At 47.6% G+C, this 27327-nt stretch overlaps 1 protein-coding gene across 5 annotated transcripts; it reads right to left on the reverse strand.

Annotated features, from left to right (window-relative positions):
* DIRAS2 (DIRAS family GTPase 2) lies at positions 1-25373 on the reverse strand. 5 transcript variants are annotated; one of them, XM_047100931.1, is made up of 3 exons: positions 25008-25065; positions 1535-1672; positions 1-1053 (listed from the first exon to the last, which is right to left on the reverse strand). In XM_047100931.1, exon 3 carries the CDS (start codon positions 1015-1017, stop codon positions 418-420), a length of 600 nt encoding a protein of 199 aa, XP_046956887.1. In that variant the 5' UTR covers positions 1018-1053; positions 1535-1672; positions 25008-25065; the 3' UTR covers positions 1-417. The 5 variants fall into 5 exon arrangements, with proteins under 5 accessions (XP_046956887.1, XP_046956878.1, XP_046956912.1 ...); XM_047100922.1 differs by lacking the exon at positions 25008-25065 and adding an exon at positions 1968-2172; XM_047100956.1 differs by lacking the exons at positions 1535-1672; positions 25008-25065 and adding an exon at positions 25314-25373.
* Between the last annotated feature and the right edge of the window lie 1954 nt (positions 25374-27327).

Raw genomic sequence — 27327 nt, forward strand, 5'->3', positions numbered from 1 at the left:
TCCCGCCCCTAAGGGTGCCCAGCTCTCGAGCTGGGTGGGCATAGCTCCAGGGTCACATGCCGTCACATGCATGCAGATGGGACCTAGTCCTGTACTCAGATCGCTCGTGGGCGCGAGCCCAGAGCCCCCGCTAAGGGCCAACCCACCTCCAGAAACGCCCGGCCCCCCGCCAGGTGCCCCGGGGTGCAGGGTGCATGGGTTCCCATTTTAACCGCTGGGCGGGGTCCCTGATTCCGGAGAGGGGGTGCTTACGGGCGGTGGCGTGAAGCGCCCTCTCGGGGACAACGGGGCACGTCTCGGTCAAGATGCGCTAGTGAACACGTGGGCATCGTACATGCTGCCCTGACGACGGGGGGGTCACGTGGGAGGGGACGGGGGCGGGGCGGGGCCAGGCCCCGCCCCCCGCTCCGCAGAGCCTCACATGAGCACGCATTTGCCCTTGAGCTTTTCCTTCCTCTTCTGCTGCTTGCTCTTCTTGCCGTCGATCTGGAGGCTCACGGTCCTGCGCTTCTCCAGGTTGAGCAGCTCCTGGAAGAGCTCCTTCACGTTGTGGTTGAGCTTGGCCGAGGTCTCCATGAAGGCGCACTTCCACCTGCGGGCCAGGGCCTCGGCCTCGCCGCTCTCCACCTCGCGGCTGGGGCTCTCGTCACACTTGTTGCCCACCAGCATGATGGGGATGCTGTCCACGTCCCCTTTGATCTCGCAGATTTGCTCGTAGATGGGCTTGAGCTCTTCCAGCGACTGCCGGCTGGTGATGGAGTAGACCAGGATGAAGGCGTGGCCCTTGGAGATGGACAGGCGCTGCATGGCCGGGAACTGGTGGCTGCCCGTGGTGTCCGTGATCTGCAGCGTGCAGATGCTCTTGTCGCAGCTGATCACCTGCCGGTAGGTGTCCTCCACCGTGGGGATGTAGCTCTCGCGGAACGTGCCTTTCACAAACCTCAAGACCAGCGAGCTCTTGCCTACGCCACCTGCCCCGAACACGGCCACCCGGTAGTCGTTGCTCTGTTCCGGCATGTTGCTTCACAGCCGCGGCTCGCACCCAGGAGGCACCTGGCAAAGGAACCGGACGTGCGAGAGGATCGGTTTAAAAATAAATAAATAAATAAATAAACAAATAAATAAATAAATAAAAAGGAAGGAAAATCTTGACGAGGATTGCCTTACCCTCTTTCCATAGCTAAAAAAGAACCGAAGGGATACATTTTGTTTTCGAGCTCCCAACGTAAGAGAACTTGAATTTCATTTAGAGATTTTAGGGGCGCCCGGTGGCTCAGTCGGTTAAGTATCTGACTCTGGACGCCGGCTCAGGTCGTGATCTCACAGTTGGTGAGTTCGAGCTCCGAGTCAGGCTCTGTGCTGACGTTGCAGAGCCTGCTTGGGGTTCTCTCTCTTTCTTTCTCTCTCTTTCTCTCTGCCCCTCCCCTGCTCTCTCTCTCTCCCCAAATAAATAAATTTTTAAAAGATGGCATCAAGGTCACTGTTTTATAAGCATTACAGGAAACCCTCTAGATAATACGCAGTCGGTGCTTACCCAGCAGAAGCTCCCAGCATTAGAGGACGGACAGGCACAGAAAGGCGTCTGTTACACCCTGCGTGGTAGCTGCCATGGTAAAGTCATAAACAAAGGCCGAGAGAGAGCCTGCTGGGGCATCCAGTTCTGTGTGGGGCCCTGAGGGGAGATGTCACAGAGGCCCGGGTGAAGGGGTGAAGGGGTGAAGGGATGAGGGGCGGGTCACCCAGAAGACGGGGTCCCTTGCGGGTGCCCAAGGGTGCGAAGGGAGCCAACACGGCGCCAGGGCAGACAGCTGGCGTGCACGGACGTCTGGGGCAGAGCTGGCAAGCAGGGAGCGGTGGCCTCATCAGTCGAGATAAAAGGCCAAAGAGACAAGTAGGTTTGGAAAAGTTGAGCAGGAAGCAGCTGGGCCCGGGTCAGGTTTGTAGGACACGCAGGTGGAGACAGGTACCTGTAGGCGGCCGGGCTGTGGTCTGAAAACTCGGTAGGGAAGAAGTCCAGGCTAGTGATAAGGGTGTGGGTTTCATCCATATATAAAGAGCACGCTAATAAGTAAAAGTCAGCCAGGGTGAAGACGTATAGTGAGAGAGAAGATCAAATTCCAAATCCAGAGAACTTGGCAAGTCATCTACTTCAGCTTTCTGCACCTGAGTTGCCTGCACCAGAAAATGGAGATAGTAACACCACCTTCTGCTCAGAGCTGCTCTGGGGTGTTTGTGAGACAAGGACTGCCACTCAGCACAGTTGGGGGCCCAAGCTCTCTGGCTGTTTAGTAAGGACTAGGCAGAAAAGGGGGTCGGTCACAAAGGAGCAGCAGGGACAGGAGGAAGAACAGGAGAGAAGGTAGCAAAATGCCAAGAAAGCCCAAAACTGTCAAGAAGTCACGGGGCTCGTATAGCTATACACACCTACGTTAAAAGAGAACAAAGATCTCAAATCAGTAACTTGATCTCCCACCTTACAAGAGTCAAGTAACCCCAAAGGAGGAAAAATGCAGGAAATACTAGATTACAGTGGAAGTCAGTAGAATGAAGAATAGAAAAACAAGAGAGAAAAATCAATAAACTCAGAAGTGGGTTTGTTTTTTTAATAACAATAAAATTAACAAGCTTTTTGCTGGACTGGCCAAAGAAGCAAGAAAACTCAAAATGTTAACATGAGAAGTGGCAGAGGAGACATCACTACTGACCCTGCAGAAACATAGTTATCAGAGGTTCCTGTGACCAACTGCATAGAAACATGCTCCATAACTCAGAGGAGGCAGACCCAAACTACCAAAGCTGAATCAAGCAGAAATCGAAAATGCACAAAGACCTACATAGCAAGACAGTAATCAAAAAACCATCCACAAGGAAAGCCGGGTCCAGACAGCTTCACGGGATTAATTATATTGGATTAATACCAATCCTTTGCAAACTCTTCCAAAAAGTTGAATGGGAGGCTACACCTGTCACTCTCTCTGTGGCCAAAATTACCCTGATACCAGCTTGAGATACAGAGACATGACAAGAAAACTACAGAGCAGTATCTCTTCTGAACAAATACAAAATCCTCAACCGAGACTAGCAAAACGAATCCACCAATGCATAAAAAGGATTATACATCATAACCACGTAGGATTTATGCCGGGCATGCAAAGTCGGCTTAACATCCAAAAATTAACATAAACATACCATATCAATAAAAGACCAAAAGCATGATAATCTCAGTAGATACAAAAAAGAAAAAATTGACAAACTTCAGTACTCAATCATGATTAAAAAAAAAAAAAAGAAAAAGGAGCAAATCAGGAATAAAAGGGAACTTCTTCTTCCAGAAAAGAACGTATTACGAAACACCACAGCTAAGACAGTACTTAATGATGAAAGATTGTTTTCTCACTACAGTCAAGAAAAAGACCAGTGTCCCCACTCTTGCAACTTCTATTTACCATTTTACTGAAGGTTTTAACTAGGAGAATAAGTCAAGAATGTGAAATAAAAGGCATCCAGATTGGAAGGGAAGAAATGAAACTATTTATTGCAGAAGGCATAACCTTGTAAATAGAAACTTTTAAGGAATCTTCCAAAAAGAAAACTAATAAACTACTTCTAAAAGGTTTTCAAATATCCATATAAAAATCAACTGTATATCTCCACACCCGCGATGAATAATCTGAAAACAAAATTAAGAAACCAATTCCATTTACAACATCATGAAAAAGCATAAGATACTTAGGAATAAAATCAATAAGGAAGCATAAACATTGTACTCTGAAAATTAAAAAAAATATATATTGTTGAAAGAAACTGAAGGGGCGCCTGGGTGGCACAGTCGGTTAAGCTTCCGACTTCAGCCAGGTCACGATCTCGCGGTCCGGGAGTTCGAGCCCCGCGTCGGGCTCTGGGCTGATGGCTCAGAGCCTGGAGCCTGTTTCCGATTCTGTGTCTCCCTCTCTCTCTGCCCCTCCCCTGTTCATGCTCTGTCTCTCTCTGTCCCAAAAATAAATAAACGTTGAAAAAAAAAATTATAAAAAAAAAAAGAAACTGAAGACCCAAAGGAGTGGAAAGCCACCCATGTTTATGTATCAGAGGACTTAATTTTGTTAAAATAGCAATATTCCCCAAATCACCTACAGATTCAGCGCAGTCCCTACATAAATTCCAATTGGCTACTCTATGGAAATTTCCAAGCTGATTCCAAAATTCACCTGAAAATTCAAAAGGCCCAGAATAGTGAAGCAATGGCGAATTTAGAAAGAAAGAAAGAAAGGAAAGGACGGGAGGGAAGGAGAGAATGGGGGAGGGAAGGGAGGAAGGACAGAAGGAAGGAAGTTGGAGAACACATACTTCCTGATTTCAAACTCACTGAGAGGAGCAGAAAGACACTATACATGACGACATTGTCTACGGATTCTGAAACGGATTCACAGATACACAGGAACAGATCCAAGCCCCCAGTGTGAGAAATAACGTGTTAAAGTAACAGGCTCAGCTTTATCCCTGATAGCCAGGCGATGGAAACAACCCATTTGTTCGCGGTAGAAATGGAATATTCATACCATAAAAGGCAACGCATCAGATTAATACATCCCTATGATAAGAAAAAGCGATACCAAGAGTGGAACATGCAACACGCTGGTTGAACGTGCCAGTTGAGATGCGTTCCACAGCCCACTGGATGCTGGAAATGCCGCCCATCTTCATGCGGCTGGGGGTTACAGAGGAGTTACGCAGTGGTCTTGCGGATTGTTCAGAATGACCATATTCTTTCAAACTTATCATGGAAATGAAATATCACTCACAAGCCAAGAAACCCAATAGCGTTGATTCTCGGACTCGAGTTAAAGGAAAGTACCCTTGGAGATGGAGTGTGTAGCTTTGATCCGGGGGCGGTAAGAGGTGAAGGAAGTCTGGCAAACTTTAGGTTGACTGGGATGTCCTGAGCTACGAAGGGAGTCAAAACATCTTGCAGCGCGTGTGGGAGCAAGGACAACCAAGGAGATGGCCAGAAAGACCAGAAGTGGGGCTTTCTCTTTAAGGAAATTGAGGGCTGAGGAAAGAGGAGGGGACAATCAGCCGAGGTACTATGGGGGGAGACTGTAGGGATCGGCTGTGCATATTCAACACAGCAAACCCGGAAGAAGGCAGGAGCCACTGAGATCCAGAATGTACATAGGGCGATGGGTCTTCACGGAGAGAAGAGAGAGATCAGGTGGAAGCATGGGACCCCGTCCAGACCGGCCCCTCGACCCCAACCGCCTGTCATGTCTCAGCTTAACGTGTTAAAAGGAACAAATGAGAAGCGACATAATGCATATACTTGGTTAAAGAGATAATGGAGATCGTAAAACACTCTTTCATCCACACAGAGGCCCCTTCCCTCCTTTGACAGCTTCTTTCCAGAAACAACCACTGGTAAAAAGAACAGAAATTCAGTTATCACTTCCTGGTGTGCACCATGAGAATTTTAAATAATGCACTCATTGCTTAAAGCATTGAACTTAATGTCTGACTTACTGACTTTGGACCATATCTTTCTGTGAAATTAGCACCCTACCTTCCTCCATTGCCGGATTTTTGTGAGTTACACTCCATTTTCAAGCACCTGCCAGTATTTCAGTTTCCCAGATATAACATTTACAATTTGTTCCAAAATTTATATTAAGTCTTCTGTACTTGCCTGCAGGTTGTTTCTAAACTCTATCAAGAAACAGCTTATTGAAAGGGTTTTGTAAAGGTTTTTCAGTGCAGAAGTCGATAGTAGGACTGAACCCACTGAGGGGAAAGGTCAATCATCAATCAGACTTTGGTGACTGATACATAATCTTCTGTGTTTGCGTTGTTGGGGTCTTAGGTTGGGTTGGGTTTTTTCAACCCTAGTTTTTTGGGGTTTTTTTGCTTTTGTACCTAGGTCACTCTTAGTTGCCAATTTGTCTTTTTTTAAATTTTTATTCATTTTAGAAAGACAGAGAGCAAGTGGGGCAGGGGCAGAGAGAGTGGGAGACACAGAATCAGAAGCAGGCTCCAGGCTCTGAGCTGTCAGCACAGAGCCCGATGTGGGGCTCGAACCCACAAACCGTGAGATCATGACCTGAGCTGAAGTCGGATACTCAACCGACTGAGACACCCAGGCGCTCCGAGTTGCCAATTTCTCTGTTTCAATTTATTATTACCTTGCTTGGATCCATTTTATGTTTTGGCATGAACATTACTGGTAAGTTCTTTTAGATGGCATTAAAACTTCTGAGTCCATGCCACGTTCCCCTGATTGATGCAATCCTGCAGCCAAACAAAGTTGCAAGTATTTTCTCCACAGATTTTAAGGATCATTTGTCTTTTAACTTGGTCATCACCAGGGATATTGGTGTGAAATCCAAAGGCGGTAAGATACTCTCTCCTCTGTAGGGAACTCGGGATTCTCCCTTCTCTTTGGCAGGTGGGGGTTTCTCTTTATTCTGAGAGCTATGCCATCCCACCAGGATATATCTAGAACTGCTTTTTGACTCCATTTTTTGGGGGGTTGGGGGAGGATTAAAAACTTGATCATTTCCACAGCCTGGGGAAATTTTTATTTTTTCTATTTTTAGGAAGTGCGTCATCCCAACCCCTCTACTCCTCTCTCTTTGTGGAACTCTTATTAGGTGATGGCCTGAGTGTACCTATTCTTAATTGCTCTAGAAGGGCTTTCCTTATATTTTCAATCACTTTTTTCGTACTCTGATTTTGCCCCTCTCATAGAAGCGCTTTCTTATCTCGGACAAGGGGATACCTTGCGGACTTTCAACAAGAATGCTACTTGCGATTTGTTGCCTCTGTTCTTATCACGTATCTGAGATATCTCTGGTTATGTCTGTTCACTGCAATCTTCCTCTGTCATGGGGTTTCCACCAAATGTCTGCTGGTCCCTGGTTGTCCCCTGATTTATGAAAGAAATCGCCACCTGGCTGGGAGAGGCAGCTAGGGCAGTTTCTCTGGATGCACAGATCTGTCCACCAAAGTCTCTTCTGCCCTGAATTGGACAACTGTCTGCAATGACCCCTTTCTACTTTCCTTTTCTGGGACTTATCTGGACGAAATGATCACTCAGCCCCTCACCCCTCTGAAAAGCTTATACACAGACAAATGAGGGAACGGATCAAAGAAAGAGAGTAAATAATCCATCCCAAAGGATCACAAAAATATAAAAATGTGTGTCTTATACTAGAGAATTCAAAATGAGACGTTTTAAATCCTGAATATCAGGTTAGAGGTACAGTATTATGATTTATAAGAAATATACATTTGATCATTCAGATGACGAAAATATATTTTTCAGGGCACCTGGGTGGCTCAGTCACTTAAGTGTCTGATTTTGGCTCAGGTCATGATCTCACAGTTGGTGGGTTCAAGCCCCGTGTGGGGCTCTGCGCGGACAGCACGAGTCTGCTTGGCTTCTCTCTCCTTTCTCTGTCCCTCCGCATTTTTACCCTCTCTCTCTCAAAATAAATAAACTTAAAAAAAAGTTCTTTAAATCTACTACTAATGAAAGATAAACGGGTCACTTAAGTAAACATAAGAACTATTATCGACTTGACAACACAAATAAGGACACTTTTAAAAGAAATTAATTTTCAACGGAATGTAAATTCTCGAGGTAGGAGCGTGTACTTTTACACACTTCTAGAATTTCGATTTAATGGAAGATTCATTTCATGTACCTTCTCAGCTGACCCTAAAAACTGAAAGATCTGTTCGTTAGTGGGAAACATTTGCCAGATCGTAAAGAGTTAAACAGCTATGGTCTGTCTTTCCCTAAGGAAGAAGACTCAGTTTTTCAGGAACCTTGTTTCCTGCTGTTCTGGAAACACCCCGCCCTGCAGTGTGGGGACAGGTGTTGAAGCAGGTGACACATCTGCACCCAGATAATGGAGCCACCGTCCCACGGCGGGGGGCCCGGGGGCACCCAGATATTCATGGCAAGACTCCTAACATCTGCAAAAGCGAAACAAGTGGGAATATATTGAGGCATGTCTTGGATTGGAAGCATTAGAATACATTATTCTTTAAGACCTTTGTTGTCGGGAGGCAAATAACCCCGCAGCTTAGGCACAGGAAAAAAATTCACTAGTGTGTGTCTGCTACTATTCCATTTGGAGAAAGCATCGTGGTCAGGAACGCCCAAGGCCCAAGTAACATGCGTTTCGTCACACTTTTCAGACTCCCAAGAGCCTGGCCGTATTTGGGGCATTTTCTGCCTTCCTCCTCTTCTTTCCACGGGAAATGAAGAGGCAAGTCATGTGAATAAGCAGCAACACCATCTCCTTGGTCAAAGGATGGGTCACCGAGGTTGACCCTGCAGCTGGCCCTGCAGGGAAATGAACACCAAAGCACGAAGGCGGCAGGGACACGGAGACCCTGTGGACACGGAGAAAGAACGTGTTCCATGCGGGGCGTGAGGCTCAGTGTGCTGTGTGCAGCCCGGGGCCTGCCTTCGCCGCGAGCCTGTTGAAACGAGGCTCTACGTGATGTGTACTTGCTCAGGTTGGTTTCTAGGTTTGGCCAAATAAAAGTCTGCAAGGTTGGCAAGTGGCTACGAAAGAGTCCCTCAAACCATCATGCTTTCGGGGTCAAAGCTAAGATCAGTGCCCAACCCAAGGTCATGAAGATCTACCCCTGCTTTCTTCTGGAGTTTGATGATTTTAGTTCTTATATTTAGGCCATTGATCCATCTTGAGTTGATTCTTGAATACGGTGTGAGGAGGGGTGTCAGGTCACTTCCCTGTGGATGTCCCCTTGTCCCAGCACCATTCGTTAGAGAGACAGTTCTTCCTCCACCAAATGATCTTGACCCCCTTGTCAACAATCAACTAGCTCTCGGGGCGCCTGGGTGGCTCAGTCGCTTAAGTGTCCGACTTCAGGTTAGGTCATGATCTTGCAGTCTGTGGGTTCGAGCCCCCCGTCGGGCTCTGTGCTGGCAGCTCAGAGCCTGGAGCCTGCTTTGGATTCTGTGTCTCCCTCTCTCTCTGCCCCTCCCCTGCTCACTCACTCTCTCTCTCTCTCTCAGTCAAAAATAAATAAACATTAGGGGCGCCTGGGTGGCGCAGTCGGTTAAGCGTCCGACTTCAGCCAGGTCACGATCTCGCGGTCCGTGAGTTCGAGCCCCGCGTCGGGCTCTGGGCTGACGGCTCGGAGCCTGGAGCCTGTTTCCGATTCTGTGTCTCCCTCTCTCTCTGCCCCTCCCCCGTTCATGCTCTGTCTCTCTCTGTCCCAAAAATAAATAAAAAACGTTGAAAAAAAATTAAAAAAAAATAAATAAACATTAAAAAATTTTTATTTTTAACTCAACTAGCTATGAATGTGAAGATTTCCTTCTGGACTCCATTCTATGCCATTGGTCTATATGTCTCTTCCTATGCCAGTGCCGCACTGTTTTGTCTACCGTAGCTTTGCGTTAAGTTTTGAAATCTGTTAAGTATGAGATCTCCAGGTTCGCTGTTCTCTTTCAAGACCGTTTTGGCTCTTTGGGGCCTCTGGCAATGGCGTACAAAAAAATAAATAAATAAATAAATCAGACTTTGTCAAAATTAGAAACTTCTGTGCAACAAAGAGCATTATCACAAAAGTTAAAAGAGAACACACACAATGGGAGAAAATATATATTCTGATGAGGATCGAATAGAAAGAATATATAGAGGACCCTTACAACTGAATAACAAAAAAGAAAACAAACCAACTAAAAAATGGACAAAGGGCTTCTGTAAACATTCCTCCAAAGAAGTTCCACCAATGGCCAAGAGGCACAGGAAATGATGCTCAACACCACTAGTCACCGGGGAAAAGGCAGATGGAAAACACACTGAGCCCCACTGCACACCCAGTGGGATGGCTCCTAACCAAAATCAAAGCAAAAGAACAACAACAACAACAACAGCAACAAAAAAGAATCAGAAAATAACAAGCGTTGGAGATATGGAAAAATTAAAACCCTTGTGCATTACAGGTAGGAATCTAAAACAGGGTGGCCACTGTGGGAAAATTCGACAGAGAATTACCCTATGACTCAGCAATCCACTCTTGGGTGTATCTCCCAAATCACTGATACACAATTGATACCTGGAGCTATAATTAAAATAATTCAAAAGACACATTCAGAGAAGCACTCATCACTACAGCCAAAAGGGGGAAGCAAACCAGTGTCCGCTGAGATGAGCGTATAAACATGTGGTCCATCCATACAATGGAACATCATTCAGCCGGGAAGGGGAAGGGAGTTCTGTCACCTGCTACAGCATGGATGAACCTTGAGGACATTGTGCTGCATGAAATCAGCCAGGCAGGAAAAGACAAATACCATAGGATTCCACGTAAATGAGGTCCCCGGAGTAGTCACACTCCCAGAGATGGTGATGGCGTGCGCCAGGCTGGGGGGTGGAAGGAGTGGACGGTGTTTGACGGGGACAGAGCTTCAGTTTGGGGAGGTGAAGAGTCCGTGGACGGAAGGAGGTACGATGGCGTGAACGTGCTTACGGTCACTGACTTGCACACCTAAAAATGGTAGATCTCCTGTAAGGTGTATTTCGTCACAATAGAAATATACGAGTTTGAGTGAAAACATTGTTGGCAACAAGCAAGTCACTGCTAAAAGACCACGCTCCTGACGTGAGCGCAACGGACAGCAAGCAGCAGGGCACACACCCTCACCCCTTTCTCGTCCACATCACACAGCAGAAGCAATAAGGGTCTAGTCTGACCTGACAAAATCCCGACGAGACCAATTACGATTTGCACCTACTTCCTGGCCCTAAGTATATACCGCATTACAGGTGACATGAAGCGTCACCATTAACCAGGGCACTGGGAACCCAGCCCAGCCCGGTGGACTGCCTGGTCCAATATGGTGGCCACTCCCCACGGGAGTTCCCGCTGCCCTGAAGGGAGGCGTCCCACACTGGATTTTGAGCGCTTAGTGTAAGAAAGAATTTTAAATTGATAGTGACTGTGATATTGATTGTAAGTTAAAATGATGTTATTTCAGATACATCAGGTAAAGTAAATTACTTAAAATAACTTCCCCTGTGTCTTTAGTTTTTAAGATGTGGTTACTTTGGAAAATGCAAAATTACGTACATGGCTCACATTGTATATTTACTGGTATGCAGTGTTCTAGAACAAACCCCTATACTTTTTTTAGCAAAATTTACCAACACGTTGTAATGAATCCAATGCGTTACCAAATGTACTTAAACGTGATTTTTTTAGAAAACCCTTAGAATCGTCTTCTAATTAACAGTGAAAGCCAAAAAGCCAGAAGCCAGAAAACAAATACTTATTTTCCTGCCGTGGCAAAGTATATGAAATAACACACCAAAGTGCACGGTGACAAACTAAAATGCATTCCTTCTCCGAATCCCCTAGAAAGATAAATAGAAAGTAGTACTTAAGTTAGGAAGAAACCAATATTCCAAGTTTCTCAGCAGAGAGATTGGCTACAGTTGAGAAAAAGTACAAATGTTCCAAACACACTTTAGTGCGTCCATAATTTGCTGGAATGATTCTCCTTCAATAATAAGGTACTTTGGCACAAACATCCTTCACTCAGTGTTAGTTTATTTATTTGTTTGTTTGTTTGTGGTTACTCCCCCCACTCCTTCTCCAAAATCCGCACCCACAAGGGCGGGGTGGGGTCCCTGTTGGATTCACTCACCAGCACATCAGGGCATCCAACCCATCGTGGGAGAAACACTCAGCACGTATCGAATGATTATCTGCTGTTGAAATACATTTTTGTGAGCGGACCAAGGCAAATCCTACCAGAGAAGACAAGTGAATTCCTCAAGGAAACAAAATAAAGGTTTGAAAAAAGCCTACATAAGAGCGACCCCTCATAGGTTGGCAACATCAACCTTACAAAAGGATGTGTGGTAACATTGTAGAGACAGAACCAGAGGGGCAGAAGTTGCTCCATCACTCGGGAAGTGCTTACAGCAAGAAGTTTAAGCCAGAAGTCCCCAGGGGCTACGGATACCATGCATTTGGATATTTTATTTTATTTTATTTTATTTTATATTTTATTTTATTTTATTTATTTTATTTTATTTTATTTTATTTTATTTTATTTTATTTTATTTTATTTTATTTTATTTTATTTTATTTTATGTTCTCCCTTCTCCAATTTCATCTACTCCCCGACCCTCCCAGCTCTGTGCAGTTTGTTCTCTGTATTTATGACTCTGTGGCTATTTGTTTAATTATTTTGTTTTTCAGATTCCACAGATAAGTGAAATCGTGTGGTGTCTGTCTTTCTCTGCCTGACTTATTTCACTTAGCGTAATACCCTCTAGGTCCATCCCTGTTGGGTCAAAAAGCTCGCTCTTTTTTATGGCTGAGTAATACTCCATTGTCCATATGCCACATCTTCTCTATCCATTCATCTGTCAATGGACACTTGGGCTCCTTCCACATCTGTAACTCTTGTAGATAAGGCTGCAATAAACACAGTGGTGCATATATCTTTTCGAATAAGTGTTTTCATTTTCTTTGGGTAAATACCCTGTAGTGGAATTACTGGATCATGTGGTAGCTCTATTTTTAATATTTCAGGAACCTCCGTACTGTTTTCCACAGTGGCTGCACCAGTTTGCATTCCTACCAACAGTGCACGAGAGTTCCTTTTTCTCCACATCCTCGCCAACATTTGTTCTTTGTCTTTTTGATTTCGCCACCCTGACAGATGTGAGGTGACATTTCACTGTGGTTTTGATTTGTATTTCCCTGATGAAGAGTGATGATGGGCATCTTTTCATGTGTCTGTTGGCCATCTGGATGTCTTCTTTGGGAAAATATCTATTCTGGTCCTCTGCCCATATTCAATCAGATTATTGGGGGTGGGGGGAGTTTGGTCTTGATTTACATAAGCTCTTTACCAATTTTAAATATTAACCCCTTATTAGATATATTATTTGCAAAGATCTTCTCCCATTCACTAGATCGCCTTCTAATTTTGTTGATGGTTTCCTTTGCTGTAAAAAAAAGCTTTTTATTTTCGTGTAGTCCCAATAGTTTATGTTTGCTTTTGTTTCCCTTGCCTGAGAAGACCTACCCATAAATAGGTTGCTAAGGCCAATGTCCAAGACATTACTGCCTGTATCATCTTTTAGGAGTTTATGGTTTCAGGTCTCACATTTAGGTCTTTTACCTCTTGGAGTTTATTTTTGCATGTGATGTAAGAAAGTGGTCCAGTTTCATTCTTTTCCATGTAGCTGTCTCCAGCTGGCGTTTTAATTTTTTTTAAGTTTATTTATTTGGGGAGAGAAAGAGAGAAAGCACCAGCAGGAGCAACGGAGGGCAGAGAGGATCCCAAGCAGGCTGTGTGCTGTCAGTTCAGAGCCTGACACGGGGCTCGAACCCACAAACTGTGAGATCATGGGATCATGACCCGAACTGAAACCAAGAGTTAGATGCTTAACCCACTGAGCCACTCAGGTGCCCCCAACTGGTGTTTTTTAATGTAAAACAGGTATTTGTAATTTATAATAGGCAAAAATATATACATAATATTATACATACATACATATAACGTATGTTACATATACGGCAAGTATTTTTAATATATATAAATAATATATAATAACGTGTAACATATAAAAATAAAACTTTATTATATATAATCAATAAAATAAATTCAAAATAAATGAAAAACAAAAATAAATAAAACCTTATTATATATATACATAATATTATACATACATATATATAATGTATGTTACATATGCGACAAGTATTTTTAATATATATATATAAATAATGTATAATAACATGTAACATATAAAAATAAAACTTTATTATATACAATCAATAAAATAAATTCAAAATAAATGAAAAACAAAAATAAATAAAACCTTATTATATATATACATAATATTATACATACATATATATAACGTATGTTACATATGCGACAAGTATTTTTAATATATATATATAAATAATATATAATAACATGTAACATATAAAAATAAAACTTTATTATATACAATCAATAAAATAAATTCAAAATAAATTAAAAACAAAAATAAATAAAACCTTATTATATATATACATAATATTATACATACATACATATAACGTATGTTACATATACGGCAAGTATTTTTAATATATATAAATAATATATAATAACGTGTAACATATAAAAATAAAACTTTATTATATACAATCAATAAAATAAATTCAAAATAAATTAAAAACAAAAATAAATAAATAAAACCTTATTATATATATACATAATATTATACATACATATATATAATGTATGTTACATATACGACAAGTATTTTTAATATATATATATATAAATAATATATATTAACGTGTAACATAAAAATAAAACTTTGTTATATATAATAAATTCAAAATAAATTAAAAACAAAAATAAATAAATAAAACCTTATTATATATATATACATAATATTATACATACATATATATAACGTATGTTACATATACAAGTATTTTTAATATATATATATAAATAATACATATTAACATGTAACATATAAAAATAAAACTTTGTTATATATAATAAATTCAAAATAAATTAAAAACAAAAATAAATAAAACCTTATTATATATATAATATTATACATACATATATAAAACATATACAATATGTTACATACTGTATATTGTATATATTGTATATTGTATATATCGTATATTGTATGTTACCTATACAATTGTATATGTTATATATATATGGCAAGTATTTTAATATGTGTAAATAATACATAATAATATGTAATATATAAAAATAAAACCTTCAAGACACAGAAAATTCTTCCACATACTCTTTAAGGAAATTAGAAGCACCCACAAAAGTCCTTTCTCCCGCAGGATGGCTTACCAGTTATCTTGTAGCAAAGAATACGGAAGTGTTGCCAAACTAAAAGGCAAGTCATGCGTTTATCTTTTACGCAAAAGACAATTATTCTAAATCCACCGCCGTTTTCTGCATGGGAGATGGCTTTCACTAGTATGCCACATAGCAGATATTTTGCGAAAATAGGCAATCTCCTCTGTCTCTCTAACATAAAGATGAAATGTTAGACATTTTAGACGGGAGAGAGGGGCACCGTACCTCCTTTGGAAAAGCCATCCTATGGAGACAGCAGTTTGGAAAGAGATGCATGAAAATGCTTCTGGGAGAGTGACGTCACTAAGAAGGTGACAGGGTTGTTCCTGGCTCTGCTCCCCCCGACGAGAGGACCAACTAACACCTCTCTGAGAACCGGACGTCGCTTCAGAGGATCCCAGAACACCAGGGGGCGGGGAGGCGGGGGGGGGGGGGCGGAAACACCCCCTCCCCGCAGAGGCCAAGACAGACTGCGTTGCAGGGGACAAGAGATGGAGCCACACTGGGCGCGTGGCCCCTTCCCCAAGACAGCACAGCACCACGGGGAGGGGTCTCCCCTGAGCCCCTGCCTCCTCCGGGGAAAAAGGGAACCCAGGAGGGACCAGCTGCCTGCCCCAGCACTGTGGTCACTTTGCAGGAGCCCCAAGTCGAATTCACACCATGGGGACTGCAGGGAGATGTGGGGGGTGCTTAGCCACCGGGAATCTGACTGTGAACGGGAAACCTGAACAGTCCGGGGAGTCAAGGGGGCTCCGCCCGTCGAGCATCTGACTCTTGATCTGAGCTCAGGTCGTGGTCTCATGGTTTGCGGGATTGATCCCAGTGTCGGCTCCACACTGTCGGCATGGAGCCTGCTTGGGATTCTCTCTCTCTCCCTCTCTCTGGCCTCCCCTGTGTGCTCTCTCTCTCAAAAAAAAAAACAAAAAAAAAACAAAAACAAAAAAATGAAAACAACAAAGAAAAGCCTTACAAACTCCTTTTTTTTTTCAATTTGTTTTAATGTTTATTTATGTTTGAGAGACAGAGAGAGACAGAGCATGAATGGGGGAGGGTCAGAGAGAGAGGGAGACAGAATCCGAGGCAGGCTCCAGGCTCCGAGCTGTCAGCACAGAGCCCAACGTGGGGCTCGAACTCACAGACCGTGAGATCGTGACCTGAGCCAAAGTCGGACGCTCAACCGACTGAGCCACCCAGGCGCCCCAAGCCTTACAAACTTCTAAGTTATAAGACAAGAGTACTCGGGCTGTGATGTACATCATGACGACGACAGCCAATGGTGGGCAGGACATGCGGGAAAGCTGAAAGGGTGTGAATCCTAATTGTTTTCATCCCAAGGAGAAAATTCCTTCCTTAAATATTTTTTCCTTTCTTGTTATTTTATCTATATGAGAAAACGGATGCTAAATGAACCTATTAGGGTAATCAATACCCAAGAGAGATAAATCAAACCATGCCAGATGCCTTAAACTTACACAGGGATGTATGGCAATCATTCGTCAAGCGTGACGGGGAAAAGTGGCTTCTGTTACGTGACCGTGTCGGAAGCAATGCAGACGTGTTTCTGTACAGCTCTCCTAACTGCACAGTTTAAAACCTGAAACTCAAACTCTTTTTTTTTTTCTCTATCATTTTAAAGGTGTTTCCAAATGAAGGGTCTCCATGAGTGTGGGAGCATCGATAAAACGCACAGATGCAGCGCCCCTCAGTTCCACACCGAGGTGCACAGGGGACATCAGAGGGGCCAGAGGACAGCTCCCTGGAAAGGTGCCACTCGAGCTAAGATTTGAGAGAGGCAGTGGAGTGAGGTCTGGGCCCCTGGGGAAGAGCTCCCTGGCAGAGATAGCATCCCGTGGAAGCACCTGATGCCAGTGTGGTGTGCTTTGGGCCACGGAACATTCCAGAATGCAGGGAGGGAGGGAGGGATCGGAAAAGCAGGTGAAGTCAACACGTAATGGGTGGGGGCAGGAGGAGGCAGCTCTTGTCACGAGAAGGACGGCAGCCACGGAGGGTTTTCAGCAGAGAAGGGACGGTGATGTGACCCGTGCTGTGTGGGACGTCCTTGAGGACCCAGGAGGGCAGCGTGGAAGCGGGAGACAGGACGTCCTGCCTTGGACCACGGTGGCCGCAGGGCAGGGGGTCAGTGTCATCCCCGCCAAGATCACCCTCTGGTTCCAAGACCGCAGATGCCAGCCATATGCGAGCAATGTCCAACGGCATGTCTGCGGCCGGCCTCTGCCCGGAGGTGCAGGCCATGTGCCCTCTCCCCGCCGGACCTCTCCGCTGGGATGCCTTGGACACACCCCAAAATAACGTGGGCACAACCAAACCGCCTACACCCCCCTCCACGCCTCCCCTTGCAACTTTCCTCGTCTTGGCCGATGGCGATGTTCCCTTCCGGCTGTCCGGGCCGAAACCTCCAGAGCCCCCCCCCCCCCGAGCCCCTCTTCGTGTCCCGCGCCTCACATCCAGTGCACCAGCGGCCTCCAGCCACTCCAATCCACTCCCAACAGCCCCAGATCACCCCTGCACTCCAGACCCTCCATTGGCCACGCTGTCTCCCCCAGAACGAGTGCTAAAGGGCTCAACCCCCACAGTCACCTCCTGCTATTTTCCCCCCAGCTCACCCCAGCCACATCTGTCTCCTCGCTGCTTCTTGGACAGCAGCTGGCATGCTCCTGCCCCGGGGCCTTTGCACAGGCAGTTACCGCTGCATGGACCGCTCTTCCCCTCCCCCACCTTCTGCAGACCTATGTTCGAATATCACCTTCCGGCCCAGACTTTGCCGACGACCCTATCTCACTGCACGATCCCAGCCTCAGCCCTGGAAGTCTATAACCTCTTCCTGCCTTATTTTTCTCCACAGCACGTTTTCCTTTCTGACATACTCGTAATTGACTTTCTTAAACCATAGGCTCCGTGCAGGCTTTTTATCGGTTTCGTCCACTGCTGTCTCCCCAGGGCTTGCGCACCGCCCGGCCCGTAGGAGGCGTTCAGTAAAGATCTGCGCAGAGCGTCAGCGAATCTGCGTTTCGCTTCTGACGAACAGATGGACGAGGGCAGACCACGCAAGGTGCCTCGGGCAAGAGCCACGCGGGCGGCGATCTTGGGGGTCGGCTCGAGGCGGCCAGGCACCTGCGGCTGCCACGCGCGTTGAGCGGCATCTCGGACGTGGCTTCCAGGCCGCGGCAACACGGCGTGAACGAGGCCACCCCGCTTCAATGACAGCGCGGCGCTGTGCTCGTGATGTGTCATCCACGGCCCTGTGCTGGGGGAGCGCATCCGCAGGGCGGACCACGGCCCCGTGCGGGCCCCGTGTGGGGAGAGCCCTCCGCGCCCCGAGCGCCACAGCTGAGGCCCCCAAATACCAGAAGAAGGGGGACGTGACTGCCAGAGGCTGCAGGAGGGTCGCGATGTGAGCGGAGGCCGGTCGGGGCGCCGTGGCCATGACCGCACGGGCTTCCGAGGGCGGTGCACGGCCACCGAAGGGGGCCGGCTCCCACGGAGAAAGCGGACCAGAAGTCCGCTGTAACCAACCGGCCAAAACCCAGGCAGCTGAGCCTAGAAAGGCAGCAGGAGGACGGAACACAGGCAGAGTGACATCAGCAGGGATGGGTGGCGGCCGGCTGGGGAAGGAGTTAAGACACAAGCGACGGGAGATAAAGCGTCAAGAGAAAAACTCCTAAGGTTTCTAAGTGGCAGAACTGGAGAGACAGGATGAGAGCCTCTCCTGAGAGCGCGCTGGGCCCAGGTCGGGCGTTAAGGGGAGATGGTGAGCTTGGGTTCCCGCGTGGCACGCGGCAAGAGCGTTTGGGCCCATCGAGGCTCACGTCGAGGGGGCAGGCGGGTAACGCGTGCTGGGCCGGCCATAGCACTGGGATCGATCAGGGCGCGCTGTTCAGGGAGGGATTGAAGCCCGGTGTGGACGAGGCGGTGTGGGAGAACCACAAGGCAGCAACACAGGGCTCGGACAGACCCCGGAATGAGTGCTGTGGGGGCAGCGGGTCTGCAAACATCACAGGGAGCCCCCGGAGGGTGGATCTGCCGTGCTGAGGGCCGTGTCGGGGAAGCACCCCAGGGAAGCACGGTCCTCAAAGAACGATGGAGAGAACGGGGGTAGGAACTGGAGAGAGGCCCCTGGCCGGGAAGCACGGAGGGTCCCTGGGGCACCCGGCGAGAGTGGTTCTGACGGAGCGAGCGTGAGGTGCAGCTTACGAGTGTTTCCTGGGGCTCTGGCTGTGGAACGGGGGGATGGTTGCAAATCAGTGGCTCAATGGAACCCAGTTGGGGCTTTTTTCTTTTTTCTTTTTTTAATTAATCGAAGGCTACACAGACATGAACGTGTGCAAACATCAATGGGAAGGTAACAACGGAAGAGGCCAGCGGGATGAAATGCACGTCCCGGGAGAGCAGCTGAGCAAGCGCACTGAGAAGGCGTGTCATAAGCACAGGACGCCGTGGCTGCAGGAGGGGTGCCCCACATCCCTCCGGATGGGGGAGAGCTCCCAGGACTGACTAGATCCCCTGTGACTGTCACTGTCACGCGGAGCTTCAGAAGAGAGGACAGAAAGACTGAGGTCACCTGGATGGCATGCGGCCAGACCGTGAGGACGGCCCCTGGACCTGGTGAGCCGATGCTCTCGGTGAGCAAAGAGCATCAGAGGACAGGAACCGATGGGATGAGCAAAGCAAGGGCGCGGAGTCAGTAGCCGTGAGCCACTAATCAATATTTATTTGCGTCCGCTCTGCAGTTACCAGGCAGGTCAGCAAAACGTGCCGTAAAAGGCTGTGGCTACCGACGCGTCTAGAATCCAACGGCAGGTGACGTCGGACGGTCCTTAGCACCAGCTGTCCTCAGCAGGCTTGTGGTCAAAGCTAGGATCCCCAGAATCCTTCCAGGGATGAACGGACTAGCGCCACAAAAATACCAAGGAGGGGATATGCCGACGGAGGGAAAACAGCATGAATGCAGTTACAGAGGCGGGACTGCCCGTGCGGAGAGGAGCTCAGGCAAGGAACAGATGGAAAGAGTTGGCCAAAGCAGGAACATGGATTTAACCAGACAGAAACCGGCGCGTCCCTGCAGACCCAGCTCAAAGAGCAAGACATAAAGAAAGAAATCAGTAGTTTAAGATTAACTGGAGAGCGTCTACACCAGGGGAGCTAGAAAGGGCCCATGCTGAAGGCCAGAAGGCCATCCAGAAGCAAGGTGCAATGTGAGACAGCGGGCTCCATGCCAGGCTGTGTGCGGGAAGAACAATCTGATACAGCGAGAGAGAGAGAGAGGGGACCAGGAAGATGCCGGTCCGATCACATCCACCCGCTGGAACATCCCAGGAACCTCCCACAAGGGTGGAGAGGTCCCCGACAAGCTGTGTCTTCAAAACACCCCTGATGTGGGTGTCAGCAGCCCTGATGAACAGATGAGGGACCCGAGACCCCACGGTTGAAGCAGCAGCGGTCGATGCCCAGCTAGGGAGCAGGGGAACCTCTTCAGCCGAGAATCGGCAAACCCAGGAAGGCAACGGAGCCGATCCAAATCAGCAACAACCGAACCACGAGCTCAGGATGCTAAAATGTTCAGGAAGGAAGTGTTTTGTTTTGTTTTTACAGTAACATCTAATATTGCCAAGCGACTTTCAGAATGGTCTTGCCTTTGCTTTAAAAAGACAATAGCCACATTAGGCAGCTAGGAACAGACAAGCGTGTATGTTTTCTGACCCAGTCGCCAGGAACAGTCCCCTGCCAAGAGCATAGATCTGCTGCATAAAGGAGGGTAGGTCCTGAAACGTTTAGCGCGCATGTTGATCGATCAATGGTACAGAACCAGCATTATAACTGGGTGTGACTACAACAGTAGGTATGTAGTCAAAGAGGAATAGGTACCCATTGATAGCTCATGGCTGAGAAAGAAAGATAAATGGGAGTATCGTACCCCCAATAGTCACGGGACTATTCCACAGTTTTCTTTAAATCCTAGGGGGTCTTTCCCAAGCAGGGGAGCAATGAGACAGCCCGCTGATCTTATGCACCCATGGGTAATGGGAGGTGGGGGTCGTAAGGATAGGAGGTGTGTCCGAGTCCATAAAATAAGGAAAATACCAGTGAGCTGGATTTTTGATGTGGAGAACTGAGTGAGCTCCTGGCTTTGTGCTGGACTCAGAGACCCAGATACTGACCATTTTCCCCCAAAGGTACACTCAACATTCCAAAGTCACAGGTATGCACCAATACGACCATCGGAGTGGGAAGATGACACAGGAAGGAAAGTGTCCCCTTCCAAGGGCCCCTCTGTCTGAGCTCCACTGTCGTAAGCACATGGACCCTTCTGGACTCCAGCTTCAGCAGTGGAGGCAGGAGAGAGGAGAAAGTCCTCATAGACAGCTCCCGTGTTCTCTTACTTCCTCAGAAACCCAATCACTTTCCAGACATCAATTAGCTTTAGAAAAACACTGCACAAACTCCTCTCATACAAGACGCTGCTCTCTTTAAACCTGCTATCCTGGCTTCTGAGACAGGCAGCCGTGTGATGGAAATGACACCCGCCTCTCCATCACTCATTGACCACCGAGGCCATCCAGGGGCTGGGTGAAGAAACCAACATCCTTTCATTAAGGTCCCTCATTTCTGGGCTTCAAGAAGTCAGTATTCACGGGTCAATTATAACGCGTTACATTTCACGACGCTATTGAATGGTGTTGAAATGGATGGCAACATTGAAAATACATACACATACCCTAAAGGTTAATATGGAAAGATCTGTGAAGAATATTCAGTCACGCAGTAGATACTAGCTCACTAGTTGGTTATTGATTTTACAATGGATTTGCTGTTACCTGCCCACTAAAGAAATTTAAATATGAAAATTGAATGATCTCCGATGGGACACGGGGACTCAGTTGCTGACGTCCGCCATCAAGGATTGGACAGAAGCACACAGTGGTTGTGCAAAATGGCGGCACCCAGCAGGTCTGCTCCTCTGTTTCTGCTACAGCAGGTCCTCTAGGCTGAATGCAGGTGGAATCCACAAGTCTAGCCACTGGTTATTTTTCAGAGAACCAGGTATTTTTGATGCAAGTATTTAACCCAACCAGATATTTGATCCAACCCTCCTATTTTACTAATAAAGAAGCAAAAATAGGTTTTAAGATCGCACGACCAGCTACTGGTAGGGAAGGGTAGGGCACAGCTCTTACAGCAATTTGAGATCAGCTGTTTATTTATTTTCAATAGTGTTTCAGTGGCTCAATTTAACGGCTCCTAATGTTTCAGCTTTTAAGTTACTTTGTCAAAAAGTTAATATTCCGTAGCCATGCTAGCCAATACAACAGCCAGCAGCTACATGGGCTATTGACCTCTTAAAATGTGGCTGATCCAAATTGAGATGTTCCATAAATGTAAGACTTGGCATGGAAAAAAAAAAAAAACTTCGAAAATATCTTATACGTATTTTGTATCAATTACATCTTTAAACAGTCATTTTTGATAGATTGGATTAAAGAAAATACATTATTACAATGGATTACACCTGTTTATTTTTACTTTTCTAATGTGACTAGTAGGACATTTTAATGCATGCATGAGCCTCACAAAGTTTATCTATACGGGACAGTACCGATTTTGAGGACAACACTGCACTAAGGACAGACCCACCGGGGACCTTTCTTTTCCTGATTAAGCCAGTGGCGGGAGCAAAAGATGTGAGGACCAGGGCACATCCACTCCGGGTACTGTAATGAATACTCAGCTGGTGGAGGGAGAAAGGCTTGCGAGAAACATCCTCTAGGAAACACCGAAGCATCATTTGCAATCCGTGAAATAACTTCAGGTTCATCCTTAACTGCACATGCGTGTGCCAACTCAACTTGTAAAAGAACATCAACAATCGTGACGGCATGACAACCACCACCTGCCTTTCGGATTAAGAGCAGATATTTCCCTAGAAAAATCGTAACCAAAAACAATGGCCTAGAAATCAGCTGTCTTTAAAGAGACCGCTGTCCGTTGTGAATACCCCAACCAGATAGGCAGGTAGACAGACAGACAGACAAATCTATAGAAAGAAAAATGGACAGAAAAAATATAGATAAAGATATAGATAGATAGATAGATAGACAGACAGACAGATAGATAGATAGACAGACAGATAGATAGATATCCAACCCACCTTAAAAGTGAGAATGGGACACAGGGGTTACCTGAATTGAAAGTTACAGCTCAGCACTGAGCCCTCTTTAACTTCCAACAGTTTGCAGGCAACCTCCTCCCCCCGCAGAAAGCCAGACGCTCCTCTTTATAACAAAGACATTTTTTTAGTGCAAAAGTTCACTGCGTTCATCTAGGGGGAGGAATGATGCTTCCGTCCAGATCAGTAGGTAACTTGCAACACACCAACACACCACCTAAGGCAACAAAGTAAGCACGGACATGTTTTCACAGTCACGGACGCATTCTCTGTTTGACAAAGAACGCTCGGCATTTTTCAAAGGTTTTAATGTTCCAGAAAGCTGTGCAGGCACCCGAGCGGAGACCGTGTTCCCTGATGGCTGAGAATGCCAGATTGACAGACAGGAGCGCAAAGGCACTCCCACAACTCGGAATTGGATTTGGCTGTCTTCTGAGTCTCTCCTCAGGAACAACTATTAAAGCCGTAACAAGAAAAGATTCTGGAGGTTTCTGCAATAACCGTGCACACAGAATTGCCGTCTGCAGAGGTAACCCAGGAGGAGGAAGCAGCGACCCCAGGCGATGGAAGGCAGTCCCCTCTCCCCGCTCCCCTGCCTGTGTTCACCAGGACCATTGCCTGACCACCAAACGAAGGGCCATGTGTTAAAGAGCATGAAAATGTGTCCCTGCCTGGTCTCTTCTCTTTCTGTAAGATCAACTACGGGTCTCCTGGTGCCTCGGCCCATAGGCATGCCGGGCTCCTGCATTTCCAGAGACAGAACTGTTGGCAATTTGCAATTTCAGGCAGTGGCCAACAACAACAACAACAACAACAAAAAGTATTATTCCCCTCCCCCAAATTGTTAAATTTATTCTAATTTTACCCTCCCCTTTTCTCTCCCTCCCACTCCACCTCTTCAAATCCAAATGCCACCGGAAAAGAAGTGCATTCGGACTGATCTGGATGTAAAATGCTCCGGGCTTTTTTGGTTACCTAGAAAATCTTCTTTAAAAAGAAGATTTTATAGGTTTTTAGTTCAAAGCAGGCAAGGTCTCCCGTGCTAAGACGGGCTGCTCACGTGGAAGGGGGGTCGTTCAGAAGACAGTAAGGGCAAATATGCAAATAGATCCCTAAGGAAGGCACGCTGTGTCACTGCTCGGTTGGGACTGGACGCCCCCACCAGCTGTATCTCAGCGTCCAGTGGATGTGACCGGGGACGCACAGGGTTGCCACTTTCCAAGTCTCCCAAACCCCCAAGGATGGGTATTGGAGCTTCAAAGGAGAAAAACAGCATCCTCGGCCGCAGCGCGGACTGGGGCAGAGGCTCCCGCAGGGCGAGAGGACGCCGGCGGTGCCTTGCAGGGAGCGGGAGGCCACAGGAGTCATTGTCATTTGGGGGGCTGCGGCCCCTCCCCTCCCCGGCCCCTGCGCCAGGGCAACAGCGAGGGGCGCACGCAGACTCGGGAGGCACATGTAAGGGGAGAATTGAAATATTTCGCCACGTCCCAGCCCAGCCCGTGAAGGGCCGCTGAGGGAAGCCGTGCTAAGCCAACAGCCTTCATAACGCGCTGTCCATCCTTCCCACTTGGAGCCACGTCTCTGGCACTTCCGAAAATCCACTCAAGCAACTTCCACGCTGCAAACACCTGCACCACAGCACCTTCTGAAGCACCAACTCCTGTTTGGGAAGGGATCCCAAAGAATGTGCAAGGTACGGATCTCTCTCTCTCTCTCTTTTCAAGAACGCGTTTCAGACCAGGGCACCGAGACGCACACCCTCCCGGCCAACGATACAGAAATGCGGCTTCCCGCTCGCCAGCTCCAGGGGCCGTGCTGCCGACTCGCCCTCCCGGTGACGGCAATCCCTCCTCGGGGGGCTCCAGGCGCGGAGGCCCGGGGCCGGCGGGGCCCCAGGGCGGGCGCGGCGCAGCCACGGCCGAGGAGGGGGATCCTTACCTGAGGGGCAGCGCAACTGTGCTCCGGGCTTGTCCCGAGCTCGCCTGGCACCGGACGGGGTAGGGCCGGCTGTGCCGCTGCTGCGGGCTCCTCCCCAGGCGGGCGGGGCGCCGCCGCCGTGACGATGCCGTCAGCTGCTCGCCCGCCGTGCGCCCCCCGCGCCCCGGCACCTGCGCCCCGCGCCCCCGCGCCCCAGAGTCCGCGCACCTGCGCCCCGCGCCCCCCGCGCACCTGCGCCCCGCGCCCCCCGCACCTGCGCCCCGCGCCCCCAGCGCACCTGCGCCCCGCGCCCCGCGCACCCCGCACCTGCGCCGCGCAGCCCGGCCTTCCTCCTCTCGCTCTCGCTCTCCAGTCACCACTTCCGAGCCGGACCAGCTGCTACAGCGGCGGCTGCTTCTGCTCAAATGGCGTCCGCTCGCCTCCAAAGAGCTTTTAGGTGCCACCTACTGCAAGCTCCAGGAATCGATGGCCGGGACTGGAATTTTCTGAGAATTCAGTGAATTAACACCCTTCCGTGGCAAGTGCGCCGGATTCTTTTGTTTGGGATCGTTCACACCGTCAGCTGCAACCACTGCTAACCACCCAGGCTTTTCTTTCCGCGTCCAGACGCTGAATGAAAAACCACCTCGTTTCGAAGTCGGGTGAAATAGGGCCATGCCGGTAGCCAACCACACGCTGCAGATTAACGCGTTCTGATTTAAGAAACCCCCGGGACAAAACCACCCCGGGCGGTCTGGGGCTGGAACTGACTTTCCACCGAATAGTTTCGCATTAGCGTCTGGAGCAAGCAACCAGCTTTGTTTTCCGACATTGATAGACCATTTTGTCCAGGAAGCATTTGCCCAGAAACAGGTGAATCGGCAAGAGGCAAGATTTGTGGCTAACAGCTCTGTGCCAACGGTTTTTAAACGCTTGCCGGTAACCCTGATGGAATATTACATTGAAACTACGGGCTTGAGGAATATTGCCTCGCCCTACTGAAACCCAGTCTTTTTTAATGACAATTTTTCCCAGAGAACTGGGCAGTGTTTTGTTGTTTTTCACGTTTGGTGTAGCTTCTAGAATCCCGTTTCCCTGTTCCGAAACTGTCTTGAATTTCTGTATAGTTTCAAATTGCCTTCTCCTTTGATGTCATTTCCAAAGTAAATTTGTGCTCTATTATTCACAGGAAATACCTGTTTTTAAAAATCTTACCTTAGAATGATAATTATAATCGAGAAAATTTAGGATTCCCACTGGTGCATCTGAATGCTGACCTAGAAGCCAGGGCCATTGGAATATGAAAAATACACCATTCTGTCGAACTCCATGAAGGCTACCCTGGGCAACTCTACCCGTATTTTATTTATTTATTTATTTAGTGTTTGTTATTTATATTGAGAGAGAGAGAGATAGCGACCAAGTGTGAACAGGGAGGGGGCAGAGAGAAGGAGAGAGAGAATCCCAAGCATTGATGTGGGGCTTGATCCCATGAACTGTGAGATCATGACCTGAGCAGAAGTCAAACATTCAACCGACTGAGCCACCCAGGTGCCCCTAATGTTTATTATTTATTCCTGAGAGAGAGAAACAGAGCATGAGCAGGGGAGGGGCAGAGAGAGAGGGAGACACAGAATCCGAGGCAGGCTCCAGGCTCCGAGCTGTCAGCACAGAGCCCGACGCGGGGCTCGAACTCACCAACGGTGAGTTCATGACCTGATCCGAAGTCAGACGCTCAACCGACTGAGCCCCCAAGCGCCACGACCCTGGGGCGAGACAAGAAAGCACAGTGGCTGCTCCCCATCTGGGTCCGCTCTGCATTACAAGTGAAGCCACGGCCAGGAGGAGGAAAGCCATCCCAGGGAGGGAGCAGGTGCACCGACGGTGGGTTCTGGGCACTGCCTGCCTCCGTTTCTGGAATCTGAGAGGACCGCACAGTCTAACAAATCGGGATGTTGTTTTCCATGACAACCTCAAATGCGGGTTATCAGGTTAAATGGTAAAGTGGAAGTTGAGGATGCCAAGGCATGGTGAAGGGATGGGACGGGCGGAAAATACTGGAGGCCGACCTTCCTGGCACCGCGCTCGGGGAGGGGAGGACCGGGGGCTGGCCAACGGAACCAGTGGATTCTGCAGATTCCACGGTGCAGAGGAATCCGCATTTTGCCACATACAATCGTTATGTATGTGACCCTGATGCGGGGACCTCAGAGGCCCCGCGTAAACAGCAGTGCTGCGCTTTGAGTGATGTCGCTGGTCTCCCCGTCACCCGGCGAGCCCTGACTTTTCGCTGGCCAGAAGGAGCTGATTGCTCCCCAGATCTGACTCTAATAAGATCCCC

The sequence above is a fragment of the Lynx rufus genome, unplaced genomic scaffold (assembly GCF_022079265.1).
Source record: "Lynx rufus isolate CCGP_SWC_20201006 ecotype Redwood Valley unplaced genomic scaffold, mLynRuf1.p SCAF_10, whole genome shotgun sequence".
Classification (NCBI taxonomy): domain Eukaryota; kingdom Metazoa; phylum Chordata; class Mammalia; order Carnivora; family Felidae; genus Lynx; species Lynx rufus.